Below are 21,210 nucleotides of genomic sequence, written 5' to 3' on the forward strand. Positions count from 1 at the left end.
AGGTAACTTTTCTCTTAATGCTAGGTCCACACACTTAAGAACAGTAAATGTACATTATAATAATGATGCACAGACTGATAGGCAAATAGGTCTCTGAGAAGTTAAGAGATTTCACCAGCACCACTTAAGAGCAGCCTGGACCCACAGTCCCACATCTGCACACTTTCAAGTCTTATGCTTTTTCCTCTCCTTCTTAACAGTTTGCAGGATAGGTTTGGAGAAGAGACAAATATACTGCAGCCATGTCATGAAGTGACTGGGAATTGAGAAGGAGCCTTGAGGGAGACAGGGCCAGGAATTTGTTAGACAATCTGTTTTCTTTACAAATCCCTTGTGAGTTACAAGGAAATCTGACCAGAGAACACTCAGGAATTCCTTGGCCTTCATGGCCGCTCTGAGTCCCTTTGGTCAGATTAGTCCCCATGACACGGACATCTCACAGAGGTTTTCAATTTCCAGATTGGCCTTTCAAAGCATAAGAACAAGCCCCCAAGACGCCCACGCGGGTGAGCATGCTACAACTCCCCAGGTAAGCCTGGGACGGTCTCAGCGCCCAGAGTCTAATTTCAACTGTAGCAGCGATCTGCTCTTTTCCACTTCAAAAAGGTAATGTTTCCTTGGTAAGGTCACACATGTGGATTCTAAAACAAAGTCAGCCAGCAGATGTTCCGTTACGGCTTCCTGGATATTTATCCCAGTCAAAAACAGCTTCATTAAAAGTGATGGCTTCTAACTTAATCACAGTGATTTCCCAACGGCGTGTGCCCCCTTTGGTTCACGGGCAGGTGGAGAGGCTGTAGTAAGAGCCTGTGCTACCCTCATCTGAGCTGCATAGAACAACTCTCAGGCTCCAGCCTAAGGGCTTGCTCATCTCCTCACCCACGTAACCAGCAGCACCAGTTTTCAAACCATGCCTTCTTTCAAGCGTTCAATTGGGATACCTTTTCTTCAAGCCATTGCTCAAAGACAATTGAAATAAAACAGATCAAAGCAGAGCTGCTCTGTTTGAAGCAAAGATAGCCCTTGATTCCCCCCGCTCCAAGCTCTCTCCCCACTACCCTGAGCGGTCCCTTTAAGGAATCCTTCCTCAGGACTCAGGATGGCTGAAAACCATTGGCTGAGGCTCTCAGCCCAGTATCCCTGGCCTTCTAGGAGCTGCCCTCTGCCTGCTGTCCAGCCACACCAACCACAGACCTGCCCATTCCCACACCAAGCTCCAGACATCCTGAACTCCTCACAAGTTCCCTGGGGCATCCCTCTACTGTAGGACTGTCATCACTTCATACTTGCCCTTCCCCTTGTGTGGGTCTGCTAACTACAGACTTATATTTTAAGATCCATCAACCTCAACCATCACCTCTTCAGGGAAGACTTCCCTGCCTCTCTCCATCTCCCAGTGTCACCAGGGTACTGTGTCCCCATTTTCTTTTATAACTTACCACTCTTACCACTTTATAACTTACCACCTTCATAATTGACTGAATTTTCTGTTTCTGTGTCTGGCTCCCTTACTGGCCTGAACCTGAAAAAAGGAACTGATCAATTTCTGTATCCCCAGCTCCCACAGTGTCTGTATCTCAGACCAGTACATTGTCTGGTATGTAATTGGTTTTCACTAAATGTTTACTGAATGAGCACCTAAATCAGTAAATCAATAGAAAATGAGGTTCATGCTTTAATGCTTTAAAAGTTTGAATTTCTAAGTTTGTGCTTCTCTAGTGTTTCACCTTGATTCTAATCTCTGTATGTTTCATTCATTCAATTAACAAATATTTATTAGGTGCTTACAACCACAGTAATTCTGTGGACACTCATTTGTTCACTTAGCTTCTCCGAAATCAGCGTATCTTACAATCAATGGCATCTTACAATTAAGTGGCAGCGTGTTCCTTCTTTCTTAGTGATATATCAAATAACGATGCATCTTGCAATCAGTGAGTGATAGTCGCAGAAAGGTAGACTCTGCCAGGTACCAGACAGCCTGCTAAGTGCTGAGGATACAGTGACGGACAAAACAGGACAGTCCCGTGGCTCAGATCTTCCACAGTTTCTTTATCTGCAAAGACGGGGAGACTAACCAGGCTAGCTGCTCCACCTCCCAGTACTGATCGTACATGCTTCCTCTTACTGTGCCTAGGGGCCCCTCTCTCAGCTTCCCACTATCCCCACTCAGAAGGGCTGGGGTGCTGCTCCTTGACACCGATCCTAGCAAGCCAACAACCCTCTGTCCTTGGCTAGAACTTTCCAAGGCTATTCTAAACACTTCATAGAGAAATAAGGGGGAAAAATAGAAAATAAAGAATCTAAACAAATCTTCTGGCTTATGCCAACCTGGCCAGCCATCATCCAGGTTTCTCTCTCCTCCTACCAGGCTCAGTGACAGAAGAGTACTCAGTGGGTGGGCCTGGCTCCTCCAGCCTGGTTCCCTCACTTCTGACTCTCCATCTTCCTCTGCAGGGAGTACATCACCTTCCCACCCATCACCCAGACATCCTGATTTATTTCCAGTGAAAATCCAAAAAGGCAGATTTCCACTCTGCAGCTGACCCAGGGCTTACCCCAGCTCTGGGTTTTGGGCCCATCTCTTGGCTAAGCAGGAAAGAGCCCACGATTCAGGGGAACCCACCCCCTCACTTGTATGGAGAGTGTTGCCATTAGACAGTTCACTCCAGCTCTGCCTGGTCTGAAGCTGTATCCCCAGTGCCAGCCCAGTGCCAGGCACATAGTAGGAACTTACCAAGTCTTTGAGACTCAGTAGATACCCTTAAAATCTATCTTTAGGGAAATAATAAAAGGGACAAATTTGCTATGTGTCTGATGGTCTGCTAAGCAGCTTGCTTACATTTTTAATCCATTTTTTATCCTGACATCAACCTTGAAGATAATTACCATTATCATTCCCATTTTACTGACGACGAAAATGAGTCCTAAACTGGTAAAGTTACTGGCTCCAATGTATCACATAACTAGAAACCGATAAAGTTGAGAGCGATCTCATTTCCTCTGGCTCCAAAACCCCTAGCTGTTCTCGGGACCCTACACTACCTGATACTCTCCATTTTTTAAATGCCTATTTACCAAGGACTCTGCCAGGTACCCCTGCCTACTTTGTCTATGACTGGCTAACTCAGAATTCAGGCTGTCCGTTCTCAGAGACTGACCCTTCCCCAACGCCAGATGGCCTCTCAGGCAAACTACCCATTCCTAAACCATAGGACCAAGACATCTGTCAGGCAAAGGGTCAAACCCACGGGAACAAGAGCGTCACGCCCTCCCAGCATCCTTCACACACACCTCCCAGTTCATGTTTTTGTAAGAAACAGATCCTAATTAAATATTTCGGGTTCGCCATGTTTTCCATTACTATAGTTTGAACTGATCTCTTCATGATTGTTTCCACACCTGGCCCCTGCAATCAGGGAAGCAGAGAAGTTCACGCCCTTGGGCAGCTTCCCTGAAACTTGACCCTGTGAGTTATAAAACCTCTGCCAGAGGATTTTCTGCAACTCAGATTCCTTGTCTCCGCTCTGTGCCCTTTGCTCCCGGTTCAGAAGTATTCTCTCCTTTGTCTTCGACTCCAAACTGTATTCCAGTTCCTCTTGGCCTCAAAAAATAAAGTAACTGCAGAATGGAAAACATTTTTCCCTTTTCTAATTTTTTTTTAAAGGATTAGGATCCTCCTGAGTGACTGGCACTGTCACACCCGTTTTGACCTCTTCCAACTGAAACCACTCAAGTGGTAAACCTATCTCCATTTTACATCTCAGTGGAATGGGGAAATTTGCCCCAAGTCACACAAACAGTAAACAGCAGCAGCACCTGGATGTGAACCCTGGCCTCTGAAGGCAAGTTTAGGGCTCCTTCCACTCACCAACCTAAAACTGAAAACCAAATCCTTCCATAAGTTCTTCAATAACAGTATCATCAACAAAGGCAGCAACAACCAGCATGTACTAAGCTCCATTCTGCAAATCACCCGAATGATCTGGTGATTTCACTTAATCCGTGTAACAACCCTGTGAAGTAGGCACTCTGAGCCCATTTTCCAGTTAAGGAGACTGAGGTTCTCAGCAGTAAAGCTATCTAAGGTCACAGAGCACAAAACCAAAGAAGCTGGGACTCCAGGCTAAGACAGCGTAGCTCCGGAGCCCAACTGATGAACAGTGAGTCAGAACGTTGGTTCCATTTCATTCACCTAAGGCAGAGATAAATTCTCGAAAAAGAAAAACAACTGATAGGGACATGGGAAGCTGGTCGGACAGAGGGAAATAAGGACACAGACAGTGGAGGCCAAGAGAAAGAAAAACTATGGAGAGACATTCAAGCCCGCTGCACATCAGTCCTGAGCCTAACCGAACTTCTGAGCCTACAGGAGGCTTCAAAGGGCATAAAGAGCCTCCCGCCCAAGTCCCCAGCATGGGCTGGACTGGTTTCTAGCCTGTGTTCATGATCAAAAGAGTGCTCTTCTGATAAATATTTATGCGGTTCATTAAATAATAGGCTGCGCAAGCATTATTAGAAATGTATCACAGGAAACCACAGACTTCACGGCTGATTCTCAACAAATGTACAAGCTGTTCAAAGGCAGCATGAGAAAAGTAAGAGGGACACAGACCCGGGAGACTGTTCTCTGCACCATTATTTCAGTTCTAAGAAGGGTCATGCTACAATTCTGTGCTGAAAACCCATCTTTGGGGGTTGTTCTATTTTCCTCCTTTTTTCCACTAAATAACCAAATAGTAATAACAGTGTTTCCTAAGACTACAACCCTCTAGGGTGGATGAGCTTACCTGTGGTCCTATTTCCTACCGAGCCACTCCTCCAAGATCAATCTGGGGACACTGTCCACAGATACAATGTCCCAGGGATCTGTAAGGGAGCTCAATATCCTCTCTCCACTTTGATCTTTGGCCTTTGCTGGGAGCTCAGGTGCATAAGTCCCACACAATTTGTTTGTTTAGTTATATTGCAATCAGGGGGTTGGGAAGTTTGGGAAGAAAAAGATAAGCAATGCGTATGCTGGTCCACTTCAGTCTTCTTAACAGAAAGAACTAAATGCCACTTTAAACAACTCTCACATGCTCTAAGATGGAGAGAAAGTTCAGAATGAGAAGGAAAGAGCTAATATGGCAATGATACCTAGCTCTCCATTGGCTATGCCAAAAATACACATGGGGGAAAAGCTTATTCACATCTCTTTTAAAGTGAAAGGCTGTCTCCTGCAGGTCCAATCTCAGAGTGTTCTTTGAATGATTAACTAAGATTGTATAACTGAAGTGTCCAGCACAGTGCCTGATGTATTACATGCTTAGTAAATGGCAGCAATCATTAGGACTTTAATATGTGCCAACCTTCCCTTACAACACCAAATCACCTCTAGATATCTGTGATCATTTAATATGCATTATCTATACCTAGGTATCCTCACCATGTCTAACAGCTCAAATTTCAGGAAACAAAGCAAATGTTAAGTTCCTTCTCTGTGCCAGGACACCAAAAACAGGAAGCTGAAAAACATATAATCTCTGATTTTAAATTTTCAGCTTTTTAATGCAACACTCTGATTTCTGAAAATCAAATGGTGATGCCTCAAGTTACACCTGATTTATGTACTTCAAGCTCAACCTAAAGCACCTAGTAAAATTGCATATGGCAGGAAAGTGGCTTCATGTTGCCACCAGAATCCTAGCCATACTCTTGGGGCCAAGCATCCTATTCCAACTCCACCTTTCTCTGCAGAATGCAGAGACATTAGTGGTAAACGAAGTACCAGCTTATTGTTTTCATCACCATTACAATCACTGGGTCAGAAACCCAGTATTTTTTTTCAGGATGTTAAGGATCTTCATGCTTTGGACTGAGCCCATTTTTAAAGACAAATACTAGGTGATTGGAGGAGGGGTATGGTATTAAACAGTAGAAAGGTTGGCTGTCCTTTTAAATTCAAAGTTGGATTCCGACAGGCAGAAAAGTCAAAATGCACCAAATCCCCATGTTTGTCTCACAATGTAGCAGCCACAAGGATCAACACTGAGGCAGTCCTGGGTGGTGGCCCAAACCCACCACCCTCCAAGAGCCACACAGGCAACGGCACAACAGCTGACACCAAGAAAATACAAAACCCAACCATGTTGAAGCCAAATGCACATTATAGGTCCTAAGAAAACCATGGATGGAAAATCTGACTCACTAAATGACATCCCCAAATTCCAAAAACAAACATCACCCGAGAGCAAATTAAACTTCTGCAACTCCCATGTCCTCTTCTATAAAACCTTGCTTACTCTCTCCTCTAACTGTTGGAATCCAATAAAGTTGCTTCTTGTTATAATGCCTTCCAAGCCCTGTATAATGCCCTACCAAGCTATTCTCCTTGCAGAGAGAGGGAGAGGGGAATCCACATTTATGACACCCATATTTCTCCATTTACAGGTGAGGACCCTGAAAATATTGGATGGTCACAAAGGATGGTCACAAAGCCTGTAGAAGAAGGAGGCTGTATTCAAATTCATGTTTGTCTAAGCCAGAGCAGGTCTCCTAAGCATCCCTGAAATGACTTGGCTTTCCACCCTAACCAAGTTGCTTTCATCCTGGGCAGACTCAGAACGCAATTCCAAGTGTGATCATCCTGTAAAAATTTCTCAGACACTCAACCATTGGAAATGCCTTCTCCATGCTCTGATTAATAAGGACCCCCTCTGTCACTATAAATGCTACTGGGAGAAAACTTAGATATTAACTGAGAGCGTTCTGCCCCCTACTTCCTTCTACCTAGAGATAAGCACAGTTTGTCTAATACAGTAATAGGGGAACTACCCGGTTGTGAGGGAGGAGAAAAATAATGTGTAAAATAGTCAAATACCTTTTAAAACAAAAAGCCTCTAAAAGCTTTCCATCACTGGAGAGTTCTAGAAGCACTATCAGCAAGCCTTTCTTGTGTGTGAAGCACTGCACTCCTTCCTGGGATAATCCTCCTCCTTGACCCAGAGCCCCGCTTCCACTGGCACGTACGTGGAGAGGAGGAGAAAGATGGAGTCTATCTTTCACAAACCCTATTCACACTCTGAGTTCACTAAAAGCCTACGCTTGAATTGGATGGCCTCTAACTCTCAGGCCAGAACCCTGGAAACAGAAATGGCAGGACAGACAAAAATAGAGTGAGGGCTGGTGTCCTGATTCTAAATGCCAATGTGCCAGTTTCAAAGCTACACACGTAACAGGGGAAATCATAGGCAAACTGAGTGATTTATTATGAAGTGTACTCTTCTTTGTAATATATGAATTCCTGACCTTTCTTGGAATTCTGAACAATTTAAATATATATATGGTTTCTTTCTCTCTGTCACTTTCTTTTTCAAGAGGCTGCTGTTAATTTGCTGCCATAATTAACTATAGAATGATTTACTCCAGAACTAACCAGATCTTCAAGGCAATGTCATTATCACTAACATACTGACCAAAATCCACAGCTTCTCCCAGGAAGTCACTCAAACTGAAACAACAGAAGAACCCATCAACCTGAATGACTGCTGTCAGATTTTGACAAATTCAGGAAGGGCTCAGGGCAGTAAAGCAACAAAATCCATTTCTTGCAAAACTCCTTCTTGAAGGCAGTGCCCAGACGGAGGCTGAATGAGGTCTTTGGCCTATTCTTATGTTAACCTTTTCATGAAAAACGGCCAAGTGGCTTCAAGGCCCAAGGTGAAAGCCTAAAGAATGAGTTATTTCAAGATTAAACAGTAGACTGGACCATGTGCCTTTCCACAAACACACTTTGTTAAAATTACCAAGAGCTAAAACACCACCTAAACATGCAGCTTCTGCCCAAAGTAAAGCCCAAGTTCTTTATTTGGTCTGCAAGGACCTCAAAGCTCTGACTCCTGCCTGAACCCCTAGCCTTACCTCCCAACTTCCTCCCTGATCCCAACCCCTAATACTTCAACCTTCTAAAGCTACTAGCAACCCCTCAAATAAGTTTGGCCCCATTGTTCATACTGTTCTCTCCTCCTGTGATGCAAAGAATACAAACCTGCAGTTCAAAGAAAAAGATATACTATGAATACATGTGAAACTTTAGCCTCACAAATGGAGGGAAATGCAAATCAATATAATACCGAAGAATAATTTTACACCTAAAAAATGGGCAAAAAATGAAAATGTTGATAATTCCAATGGTTGGCAAGAGTATGAAGAAACAGGCAGTTTCAGAGAATCTCAGGGGTAAAATAAGTTCAACTTCCGTTAGAACAATCTGGCAATATCTGTCCATTTTCAAAATCCACCCTTTTACCCAAAAGTTAAAATTCTAAGAATTTATAGATTGGCTCACCTAAAAGATACATAAAAATGTCCATTTCAACTTTTTTTTTATAAAGGTCAGGGCACACATAAAAAAACCCTGGAAACAAATTCAATGTTTATTAATAGGGTACTTGCTAAAATTGATACAGAAGCAGCTGTTAAAAACTATGAGAAGGAGCTAAAGAAAAATCCTAATTATATGTTATTAAGTAAAAGAGCAAGTTCTTAGACACTAAAGTATGACCACACTTGTATTAATTTTGTAAAAAGGAAAGAACATCAGTGGATCTCAAACTATGGTCCCCAGGAGAGTAGCATCAGCTTCACTGGGGAATGTGTCAGACATGTACATTCCCAGGCTCCAGCTTCAGAAACTCTGGGGAATGTGGCTCACAGCCTGTGCTGTTAAAAACCCTCCAAGCTATGCTGAAAGATGCTTAAGTTTGGGAACCACTGTACTGTATAAAGATCTAACATGTAAGATTTCTGGAAGATTCTGCAAAAACCTGCTTACTGCAGTGACACCCAGGGAAAAGAAATGAGGTGGAAGCTACATTAACTTCCCCTCTTGGTTCTCTTTGACTTTTCACAGTAAGCATATTACTGTAATAAGAAGAAAGATCTTCCTTGTATTGAGTTAAATTGTGCTTTATATGGCTTCCACCATCTAGTCCTCATCTTTATCCCACAGGATCATCCAAACCATCTAATCTCTTTTATTTTATTTTTTATGGATTTTTCTAAAATAATTTTATTGAAGCATGGTTGATTTACAATGTTGTGTTAGTTTTGGCCACTGAAGAAGTAAATTTAAAAGTTCAGATGTAAAATACATTAAAAAGACTTCAGTTGAAATTCTAGAAATGAAAACCAGAATGTCTGAAATGAAAAGTTAACTATATGAGATTATATAAACCAGAGAAAAGATTAGTGACCTTCAAGACATAGTAATAGAAACTATGCAAAATTTAACAAAGAGAAAAACAGATTTTTTAAAACAGAGCACTAGTGAACTGTGGCAAACTTGAAGTGGCCCAATACATGTGAAATGGGAATCCCTGAAAGAAGAACAAAGAAGTGGTAAAGAGAAATATTTGAGACATAAAACTCATAAATTTTTCAAATTTGATGAAAGCTATAATCCCACATACTCAAGAGTATCAATGAACCCTAAGCATAAGAAATACAAAGAAAACTAAACCAAAAAACATCATAATCAAATTATTCAAAACTAATGATAAACAGAAAATCTTAAAAGCATTCAGGGTGGGGAATGGCAGATTATGCACAAAAGAAAAAACACAAGAATGACAACAAATTTCTTAACAAAAATAATGCAAGTCATGAGACAGTAGAGCAAGATCTTTGAAGCACGAAAAGAAAAAAAAATACCTAGAATTCTTCACCTTGTAAGAAAAATCTTTCAAAACTGAAGCTGAAATAAAGACTTTTTCACCAAAGATGAAAAAATTCATCACCAGCAAACCTGTACCATAAGAAGCAGGGGGGTGGGAGGGAAATGGTACTGCATGGAAATCTGCATCTATAAAACAGAATGGAGAGCATAAGGGTAACTATGTGGGTACATATAAAGACTTTTTTTAAATTACTTGAATGTCTTAAAAAGGGAATTGCTTAAAACTAAAATAATAACCATGTATTGTGGGGTTTAAACATATGTAGAAGAAAATGTACAACATAAAATAATAGTAGTACAAAGTCTAGGAGGCAGGAACTATAAATTTATTGTTATATGGTTTTATATTATATACTAAGTAGTATAATACCACTTGAAAGTTGATGATAAATTAAAGATCTATACTATAAACCTTAAAGCAACTTCTAAAATAATACCTCAAAAAAGGTTATATCTAATATGCCAATAAAGGAGGGAAAGTGAAATCATAAAAAAAAACCTAATCCAAAAGAAAGTAGAAAAAGAAAGATAAGAGAACAAAGTACAAATGGAACAAAAAGGAAAGCAAGAAAAGAAGACTGCATGTTTTAAACAAATCATACGAATTACATTATATATAGTTTAAACACCTCAATTAAAGGACTGAGATTGCCAGGCCTTGTTTTGTTACCCAGTCTAACTATATGCTGCTTATAAGAAACTTACTTTAAATATAAGGGCACAAATAGGTTAAAAAATAAAAGGAGGAAAAAGATATACCATAAAACAGTAATCAAAAGAAAGCTGGAGTTAGTTTTATAACTGTAAGTAGATTTTAGAGCAAAATATTACTAGGAATAATGATTAAGTAGATTTTACAGCAAAGAATATTGTCAGAAATTATGAAATAATAAAGAGGATGACTCATCAAGATGATCTAACAATCCTATTAATGTACCTAATAGCATCAGAATACATAAAACAAAAGCTGATAGAACTGCAAAGAGAAATGCATATGTCTGCAATTATTATGTGATACTTAAAATACCCCACTCTCAATAAATGGTAGAATAGGTAGACAGAAAATCTGCAAGTATATAATAAATAGCAGTAGTCAATAAAGTTGATCTAATTGACTTGTAAAAAGCACTCTATCCAACAAGAGCAGAGTACACATTCTTTGAAGTATACAAGGAACATTCACCAAGATAGACCACATTCTAGACCATAAAACAAGTCTCAAAAAGTTAAAAGGACACAAATCATACAAAGTACCTTCTGTAACTACAACAGAATTACAAATCAATAACAGATTGATACGTGGAACGTCCTCAAATATTTGGAAACTGAATGACATACTTCTGTATAACCTACAGATCAAAGACATTTTAAAACACTAGTAAACATTTTAACTGAATGAAAATAAAAACATAGCAAAAGTTGTGGGATGGAGTTGAAGCAGTACTTAGAAATTTATAGCATCAAATGCCTAGATTAGAAAAGAAGTCTCAAGTAAATGACCTTAATTTCCACCTTAAGAAATCAGAAAGAAAAAAGTAAAAGAAACCCAAAGTTAGAACAAAGGAAATAGTAAATTTTAGAGCAGAAATCAATAAGTTAAAAAAGGGAAAGAAAACAATAGAGAAAATAAATGATGCCAAAAGCTGGTTCTTTGAGAAGATCAATAAAATTAATAAATTTCTGGCCAGAATGATCAAGAAAGTAAAGAGAAAAGACACAAATAACCAACATTAGGACTGAGGAAGATGAAATTACAACTTATAAATATTAAAATGATAATAAGGGGATATTATGAGCAATTTAAATGATATGTACAAATTCCTTGAAACATACAAGCTATCAAATCTCACTTGAGGAGAAACAGATAATCTGAATAGTCTTATGTTATTAAATCAATTGACTTCTGCTCTGCCATTAAAAAAAAAAAAAAAACTCCAAAGCCAAATGGCTTAGCTGATGAATTCTATCAAACATTAAGGAAAGAAATAATTTCAATCCTACAAAAACTTTCACAGAAAATCAAAGAGACGGAAATACTTCCCTGCTCAATTTATGAGGCCGGAACTATTTTGATAACAACTTAAAACACAATACAAGGAAAGAAACTACATCAATATCCATCATTAACACAGATGCAAAAATTCTTAAACTTTAAACAAATAGAATCCAACAAAATAAGAATAATAGGTCTTAGCCAAGTAGGATTTAAATCAGGAACACAAAGTTAGTCAAACATTTGAAAAATATCAATGAGTGTAATTCATCACAGTAAGAGTCTTAAAAAAGTGATGATCTCAATAGTTACAGAAAAAAACCAACTAACAGAATATAATCACCATTCTTCATTTAAAAAAAAAAACTCTCAGTAAGGTAAGAATAGATAGAATGGAACTTCCTAAACCTGATACACGGCTTCTACAGAAAATATACAACTAACATCATACGTCATAGTTAATGATGAAAAAAATGAATGCTTTTCCCTAAGATCAAGAAAAAGACATGCTGTAATCATTTCTATGTAACACTATGTGGAGTTCCTAGCCAGCACACTACAGCAAGAAAAGAAAAATAAAGACCATCCTCATTAAAAGAAAGAAGTAAAACTGTCTTTATTTACAGATAGCATGATCAGACAGAGAATCTGATGGTACTTACAAAAAAAAAACTATTAGAACTAATTCATTTAGCAAGCTAGCTGTGTACCGGATTCATAAACAAGTAGCAACAAACAACTGAAAGTTAAAATTTTAAAGGACAATATCGTTTACAACAGTATCAAAAAATATGAAACAGCTTCAGATAATCTGACAAAGATTTGCAAGACCCATCTACGGAAAGCTACAAAACACTGCTGAGAGAAATTAAGGAAGACCTAAGTAAATGAACAGATATACTGTGTCCATAGGTCACAGTATTGAGAATATTGAGAAGACTCAAAATTTAATTTAAGATGTCAATTCTCCTCCCAAATTAATAGATTCAATGAAAGTCCAACCTAAACAGACTTTTTTTTACATTTTTTATTGAGTTATAGTCATTTTACAATGTTGTGTCAAATTCCAGTGTAGAGCACAATTTTTCAGTTATACATGAACATACATATATTCATTGTTGCATTCTTTTTCACTGTGAGCTACCACAAGATCTTGTATATATTTCCCTGTGCCATACAGTATAATCTTGTTTATGTGTTCTGCATATGCCTGTCAGTATCTACAAACTTTGAATTCCCAGTCTGTCCCTTCCCACCCCCCGCCCCCTTGGCAACCACAAGTTTGTATTCTATATCTATGATAAACAGACCTTTATTTTTAAGTTGACAAAATGGTTATAAAATTAACATGGACCTAGAATAACCAAAGCAACTTTTAAAAAAAACAAAGTTGAAGGACTTACACCACCTACTTTAATACTTAGTACAAGTACATCAAGACTATGTGGTTGGTACTGCCATTAAAATAGACAAAGAGATCAATGCAACAAAATAAAACACCCAGAAATGGGCCCATGTATATACATGGTAAACTGATTTTGATCAAAGACATAATGGCAATTTAGTGAAGAAAGGATAGGGTTTTTAGCAAACAGTGCTAGAACAACTGACACCATATACAAAAAATGAATTTTGTCCTGTATCTGGTGCTACAGATTAACTTAACATAAAATGGATCGTGGCTTTAATGTAAAATGAAAAACAGTAAAGCATCTTAAAAAAAATAGGAGAAAATATTTAAGACTTCAGGCCAGTCATGATTTCTTAGATACTAAGGCCATGACCCATAAAAGATTAAACTGATAAAAACTGACATCATCAAAACTACAAATTGATAAATTAGACTCCATCGTAATTAAGAACTCTGCTTTTCAAAAGACACTGTTAAGAAAATGTAAAGATAAGCCACAAAATGGGAGAAAATATTTGCAAATCACAGCTACGATAAAGAACTTGTAATGAGAAAATATGTAAAAACCTCATAAAACTCAATAAGGAAACAAAGAGCCCATTTTTTTAAATGGACAAAAGAGTTAATAAACACTTCACCCAAGAAGATACATGAAATATAGATAGGCAAATAAGAAGCATGGAATTTATTAATCATTAGGGAAGTGCACACTGAAACCCCCTAAGATTATTCCACCTTATTAGAATAGCTAAAATTAAAAACAGTGATCACATCAGTTGTAGCAACTAGAATCATTTTGAAATACAGTTTGGCTTTCTTAAAAAGTTAAATATACACCTATTATGGGAACTAGCCATTCTACTTCTATGTATTTAACAAGGAGAAATAAAGGCATATGTCCAGATAAAGAGGTTTATATGAATATTCATACCAGCTTTATTTATAGCAGTCAAAAAGCAGCAAATAATGCAAATATCCATCGATGGTTAATGGATAAACTAAATTAAATGTGGTATAGTCATACAATGGAATATTCCTCTGGAAAAAAACATGTACGTACACACAACATGGATAAATCTCAAAAGAATTATGCAAAGAAAAAATCAACACACATAAAAGATACTTATGTATGACTCCCCCAGATAAAATTCTAAAAAAATGTTAAATAATCTACAGTGACAGCAGATCACTGGTTCTTCGTGGGGCAGCGGTGGGGAGGCTGGGAGAGAAATAGTACAGCCTGAGGAATTATTAAAGGGCACAAGAAATCTTTGGAGGAATTATAAATACTCTTTATCTTGATTGTGATGATGGTTTCATGGAGATACATATAGATATAGATATAGATATAGATATAGATATAGATATAGATATAGATATAGATATAGATATATATGTGTGTCATCTATATATATATATATATATATGTCAAAATTTCTCAAATTAGACACTTTAAATATGTATAGTTCACTATATGAAAAATATCCGAGCTGGGAATGCCTTTTTTTCCCATTGTACCTTGACTGTTACAATCTTTCCACATCCCCTACATTCAATCAGTAATTAATTCCTAACCATTCTATTTTTCTAATCTCATTCCTCTAGTTCCATAACCACTACCCTACACCATCTCTCACCTGCATTATAATAACCTCTCTCCAGTCCCCACCACTCCAATTCATTCTCCATCTTGCAGGCCGAATTAACATTCTAAAACACAAACACATCTCATTAGCTCCTGCTTGCTCTGGAGATAACATTTCAAACTCCCTTAACGTGACTCACCCTCCCCAACCTCCTTTCTGGTGATTTCCCACCTCACCCTTTCCTGTCCACCCATACTAATCAATAGTGCACCAGGCTTATATAGTTTTGCACATGTTGTTCCAAGTCAGATAATCCCCTTCCCTTTGCCTTGCTCCAGCCCAAGCATACGGAGCCTTTGCAACTCAGCTTGGGTATTATCCCTTCCAAGAAGTTTTCCCTAAAACCCTGTAGTGGGTCATTCAGACTTCACTCAACTCTTGAGAACTTTTGCGTGCCTTACTGCAGGCACTAATCTCACGATCATATAACCTCCCTTACCAAACCAGAAAGAAGCCAACTGGATGAAAGCTTGAAAGCGAAGACCAAGTCTTGTTCATCCTTGCCTTCCCAGAGCCTACCACAGTGCTAGGCCCAGAACACATCCCAGATTAGTGAACAAATGAACACAAGAGCTGGCCTGGATGACCTCCTCTTACACCTCCTGGGTTGATTCTAAATTCCACCTTATAAAAAGATGGGCAGGTGAGAGGTTAAATGATCTCTGTAGTACAATTTGGTAAAATGATTATTTTAAATCCCTTTTTTGGAGGGGAGAGGGGTCCCGTTTTGGCAAGAAGTTTAAGGCAATATTCATTACCTCAAATTGTTTTCAAAACCAGCTAAGTAACTGACTGTGATTTGAATTAAGTGAGAGGTTAGGGAAAAGGAACCAGATTCCAGGAAAAGACAAGGCCCATAGCAAAAATTCACAGTCTGGAAGAAGGCCCAGTCTCCTCCCAGTAAACTTCTTAATTTCATCCAGAAAGACACAGCTCTCCACCCTCAAGGTTATGCCCTTCTTCCAGTACACATGTTATGACTTCCAAATCCAGATAGGGAGGCGCCCAACCTCCCTTCCCCTCGAAATCAATCTCCAGGCCCTTCTCACCCTCTCTGGTCTGTTCCCTCAATCATCCTTAATAAGAGGCCTCTGGGCCTCCTACAGGGAGGTCCTCCTCAGCTGGTCCCTCCCAGAGCCAGGCCAGTGGTCACCAGGTCAAGAGCCAAGCACAGGGCCTCATCAACAGGAGACTCCCAGAAGACCAGGAGGCAGTCAGAAGGCTGGAAGACCCAGCTGGCAACTTAAAAAGTTCAATTTTTGGATATACACTTGGTGGATCATAGTAAAGAGGGGAAAAGCAAGCAAAGCAAGGCAAAACTCTACCATCTACATAAAAGCCTCAAACTAAGAGAAGACTTGCCTTCTTACTAATTTGCAATTCAAAACCATACTCATTTCCTCCCTCCTGATATTCTATTTTAAAAATTAACCTAATGATGACAGCTCTCCCATATCTTGGAAATGACTCTTTAATTTAGAGATAAAATTAGTTAAGACATAATAAGTACTTTCGTGGAAAATAGCCCATAATTAGGGAAATTCACCATTTTGCAACGTGTTCATCCTTAAAAAGAAAGGAAATTCATGAAAACGTAGACACCCCTAAGCCTTTCCTACCCAGGGTAACTGTAGCCAGAGCACTGTTACCATCTAAACTAAACTGCACCTCAAACATGATCATAAGCTGCTGAAAGAGTTGAAAGGTAAAAGCAGCACTAGGCTTAAACTGCCTTAGGTAGCCAGACTGGAATTAGAAGGCTCAAAAATGCCTGTGGAAATGTCCTAAAACAGGATGGGGGTACAGAGGGCAGAGCGGGTGAGGAGATAGAGAGAGACGTTAACATAGTTAACTGGATACTGCGGGCAGAGGACCCCGGCTTTCGGACATCTTTTAGGCAACGCTGAGGACGCAGTAAAGGCCGACCCCTCTCTTGAGTGGCCGTTCGCCTCACCCAGGAGTGGACACAGAAGACTCAACAAAGTCTTGGGAGCCAAGGCCCAGCTGGCCCTGGCGTTAACACTTATGCGGCCTGAGGAGAAAAAGGAGGCGGCGACTGAGGGAAAGGGGAGGGAGGCTGGGGCCTGGTGCGCTCTCCACTTGGAGAACGTGCGCGCTGCGAGCCTGCGCGCCTGCTAAAGCCCCTTGTGCACACGTGGGACCGAGAGGAGGGTCACTTACTTGTCCGGTCTGAAATTACATTTTAGTTAGCGGGGCTCTGCAGGTTACCGCGCGGAGCCACTCCGCAACAGGGCTGGGCGGTCCCCGAGAGCGGCAGCCGCCCGGCCCCACCCCCCGCCCCGCCCCACCCCGCCCGCGCCGGCTCCCCCTCCCCGTAAAACACTCCCTGATTGGTCCTTTGACCCCTTGGCCCGCGCATGCGTCGGCCCGTCGCCTTCTGCCGCGCGCGCTGGGCTGGCGGGTGGCGCGCGCCTCTACCTCGACCCGGCTTTTCCCGCCTCCCTGGGGTTTTAAAGGCCCAGAGAAGGCTCCCTCGTCTCAGGCCTGGAGTTTCCTGCTCTGTGGACTCTTGCAGAACTCGCCCACGCAAGCTCTCGGCAGTCGCTGGTGGGTGTGTGTCAAAGGTGTATCCTGTAACCCCTTCTCAACCATGCACCAAACACCAGGACTCTGACAGACCAGACGAATGTTAACTAATAATAATATTTATTGAATGCTTACTGTGTGTCAGGTCATGTTCCTTTACTTAAATTTACTCGTCTGATTTTGTGACCAACCCTCAAGTCATGTCACAGTTTGTAAATCTACAAAACAGATGAGTCCCTGCCTTTGAGGAAGTTAAAATCTGGTGGGTCCTGGACCTGCCTCATTTAATTTTCACAATCCTTAGACCTTGCCATTAAGCTAAGTACTGTTTGTCCCTATTCTACAAATGCGGAGAGTCAGAAAGGTTTTTAGCTTGTTCTGAGACACAAAGCTAGTAACAGGAGGGAAGATTCCAACCTGAGCAGTATCTATTAAAAAGATACTCTTCCAGCCTGATGGGAATCAGATTTGGAAGATAGTTTAACAAGTCCAAACCCTTTATTTTCCTAGAAAAGGTGACAGAGGCCCAGTGAAAGGAAGTGATTTTCCAAGGACACACCGGTTCTGAGAGGTAAGCCTAGGTAATAACTGTGGTTTCACTGAGGTGGACTGTGTGCCACATGTGTGATAGTCACTCTGCTCTCCCCATAACAACCCCAAATACATGCTCTTATTTGTCTTACAGGTGAGGATACTGGCTTAGTGAGGCTGAGGCCTCATGATTGGTTACATCTCTTAGGGGTCCTGGTTTGGGAAAGAAATTTTCCTCTTCCCCTCTAGGTTCTTCTGGCCCATTTACAAATTAAATCATGAACAGATTAACAGGAGAAAATCAAACAAAAGTTTAATAACATGTATACTTAGGAGAGACCCAGAAAAAGCTAAGTAACTTCCAAAATGGCCAAAATCCTCACCTTAGATACCACATTCAACTAAAGACGAAAAATGTTGTTGAGGTTAGTGGGTCTTCAAAGGGGAGGAAGGCAATTTACATGGAGATGGAAAAGCAGTTTTTGGTAAACAAATGTTTGCTGGGTCATGGAGAGACAGTGGGATACAGAGAGGAATTAAAAAATGAGAAACAAACAGATTTTGCTGCGTTCCTCCCGGTCTACCACACCTAGTTCATGCTGTAGTTATCTATGATGATGGCTCCGTTCCTGGAGTAGGTCCTCAGCCTACATTCCTTAGGCAGCTAAAGGGGAGGCCAAAGTTTCTTAAGTGTTTTGGTCCTTGATTGTTTTGAGCTCGAAATAATCCACATGCCAAAGAGACATTTTGTGGTGGCAAGTTTTGCTCCCCTACAGGGTTGTTTTCTTTCTTCTATACCATAATTGTTCACCTTCCTTTCCAACAAATATCTAAAGATTGAACCGTGGACTTGGGAACATGGGAGGTCCTGGGATCTGGTTACATGGACTTGTGTGAATCATAATGTACAATAGGAATAATTCACCTTATTTTTTCAGAATGACATAATAGATATGGAAATACTTTGTAAAGTGTTAGATGCTGAATACGTGTAAGAGCATGCCTGCCAGATCTTCCTCAGTGTACCCCAGGAATAGAATAAATGAAATATGTTGGTTGCCTCATGAACCATGGCAGGAGTTCTCATCTTGGCTAGACTTGAATTAATGTGGGTTTGCTGCCTGGTCTTTATAGATGTCTCTGTTGCTTGGCTTTTTATACTTGACTGTTGGTTTGTTTCCTCTTATTATCATACAAGTAGTAGTAATAACGACAATAGCACCATGGCTGGAGCTCCAGCAGCCATCTTGGGCCATGAGAGGATTTCAGGAATGAAAGCCATACACAGCAAAGACCCAGGGTGCAAGGACATGGGTTCCTAACACCATGCAGCCCCAGACCAACACCTGCTGCCCACTTCCATGTGTAAGATAGGAACTGCTGTCCTGTGCATGACACTTTAATTTTGTTTTCTGTCCCATAGGGCCAAACCTAATCATACATATGGCTCACATCATGGAAATCATACAGCACCTCTATAAGGTACTGAATGCAGAAACAGACCCAGAGAGAATAAATGACTTACTCAGGGTCACCCAGCAAAATGACTGAGGCATGAATCTGAGGCTGGTTCTCATTCTCCATTCAGTTATGACCCACTGCCTATTATGAACAAACAAATCTACTTTTTTCTCATTTACTTCCATTTCATTCATTTATTCTAGGAGATGGCAAACTTTTTCTCTAAAGGACCAAATAGTTAATAAGACTTTGTGAGGCATACAGCTTCTGTTGCAACTACTCACTGCCTTTGTCGGGCGAAAAACAGCCACAGATAAAACAAGTGGGTGTGACAATGCTTCAGTACAATCTTCCAAAATCATACAATGGCCACTGTGGCCCAGTGACCCTTAGCTTGGCCAACCCCAATCCTATTAGATTCTGATGTTTTATCACACAAGTGCATTGGAAATACATTACAGAAGGTGGGGGATTGTGACATTGCAGGTACACTCACACTGTTGACCAGTATAAAGGCCAGCGAGTGACAGCCAAGTCCAGAAGAAAGATCCTTCGACTGATGATAATGAGGTCTGGGCACTGAGTTGATATCTGCCATGAAACCAGATCTATATCCTGAACCCCAGTTTCCTCGGTTTTCCTATATTTTAGGAGCAAATAATGCAGACGTTAGCCATACTTCCCCATTTGCCATGGCTGCAGGGAGACTGAGACGAGATGGTATACGTAATCATGTTTTGAAAGCTATAAATGTTATCCAGCTGTGTGTACACTGCTTCACCCTAGGGTCGTATAGCCTCCTCTGTACCCTTCAGGTCCCTGACCTAACCTCTGTCATGGAACTCCTAGAATGTATCAAATGCCTAGCAGTTACTAATGCATCTGTTTGTCCCCAGTCCTCCTCTCCAGCTCGGCATAAAGGGCTATTGTGTTGTGTTGGATTAAAAGACTTGATTATTGGAAAGCCTAGACGCCCACTCAGACGCCCGGGCAGCATGGGGATCACGCAAAGTCATTGTCCAGTAGACAGGTCACAGGTCACAGTTCACACCAGTGAAGTAGCACATCAGATTTAAGCAAGACAAAGCTCTGGGTTGGGAAACCCTGGAACCAGCTGAACTGGAAACGTGTGTAATTTCCTTCCTGCTCAGATGTTACGTGCAGCACTAGGAGGGAGACAGAAGACCTGGTGCTCTCCCTAGTGACCCATGGAGGCCCTCAGGTTCTCTAACTGCATTCTCTGAACGCTTTTCCTACCTTAACAACCTGCCCCGTCACCAGAGAAAAGACATATGTTCCCTGAGATTCTTAGAGTCGTGCCGCAGAAATAGGTATTGTTTTTTCATTTACTCATTCAGACATTTATGTATTCACTCATTTAACAAAGATTTATTGAGTGCCTACTGTTCTAGACACTAAAGAGATGGTATTGAAAACAGATATTATCCATGTTATCATGGAACTTACATTCGCAAAACAGACATTGAATAAATAAGCAGGCAGATGTATAATTGACTCAGTTGCAAGAAAGAAGGCAAAAAGGATTCTGTGACAGAGGGCACATGATTTAGATTAAGGTTTAACTTAGACTGGTGATTCTGAGAAACCAGATGCTTTCCATACATTGTCTCAAGTCTTCAACAACCTTGTAAAGTGGCTACTCTCACAGCCATTGTACAGATAGGAAAACTGAGGCTCAGGGAGATTAAATGACTGCCCTAAGACTGCACTGTTAGTAAGTTTGGAGCAGGCTGTGCCCTCTCCAGTACTCTACCCTGCATAGCACAAACCAAGAGGATGAGACTTTTCCTACCTCCCACCTTTGCACACACTATGCCTCCTTCCACCTGGAAAGCCTCTCCCTCCATTCTTCTCTTGTCGGATTCACATTCTACCTTCAGTG

The 21,210-nt window shown here is 40.6% G+C and overlaps 1 protein-coding gene across 8 annotated transcripts in view; it reads right to left on the reverse strand.

The window, feature by feature from the left end:
• The window catches only part of FGGY (FGGY carbohydrate kinase domain containing), a 389,879-nt gene extending 372,824 nt beyond the window's left edge, over nt 1-17,055 (reverse strand). For 7 of the 8 annotated variants that reach the window (XR_012079073.1, XR_012079071.1, XR_012079072.1 and 4 more), the window contains exon 1: nt 14,760-14,826. Coding sequence is in view for 4 of the 8 variants with exons in the window: in XM_072974345.1 (XP_072830446.1) it covers nt 14,760-14,811 (52 nt within the window). In the remaining 4 variants the exon portion in view is untranslated. Of the gene's footprint in view, nt 1-14,759; nt 14,827-16,949 lie in introns of those variants that run through there. The other variant, XM_072974343.1, reaches the window with a different exon arrangement.
• Nucleotides 17,056-21,210: the final 4,155 nt, after the last annotated feature.

The sequence above is a fragment of the Vicugna pacos genome, chromosome 13, assembly GCF_048564905.1.
Source record: "Vicugna pacos chromosome 13, VicPac4, whole genome shotgun sequence".
NCBI lineage: Eukaryota > Metazoa > Chordata > Mammalia > Artiodactyla > Camelidae > Vicugna > Vicugna pacos.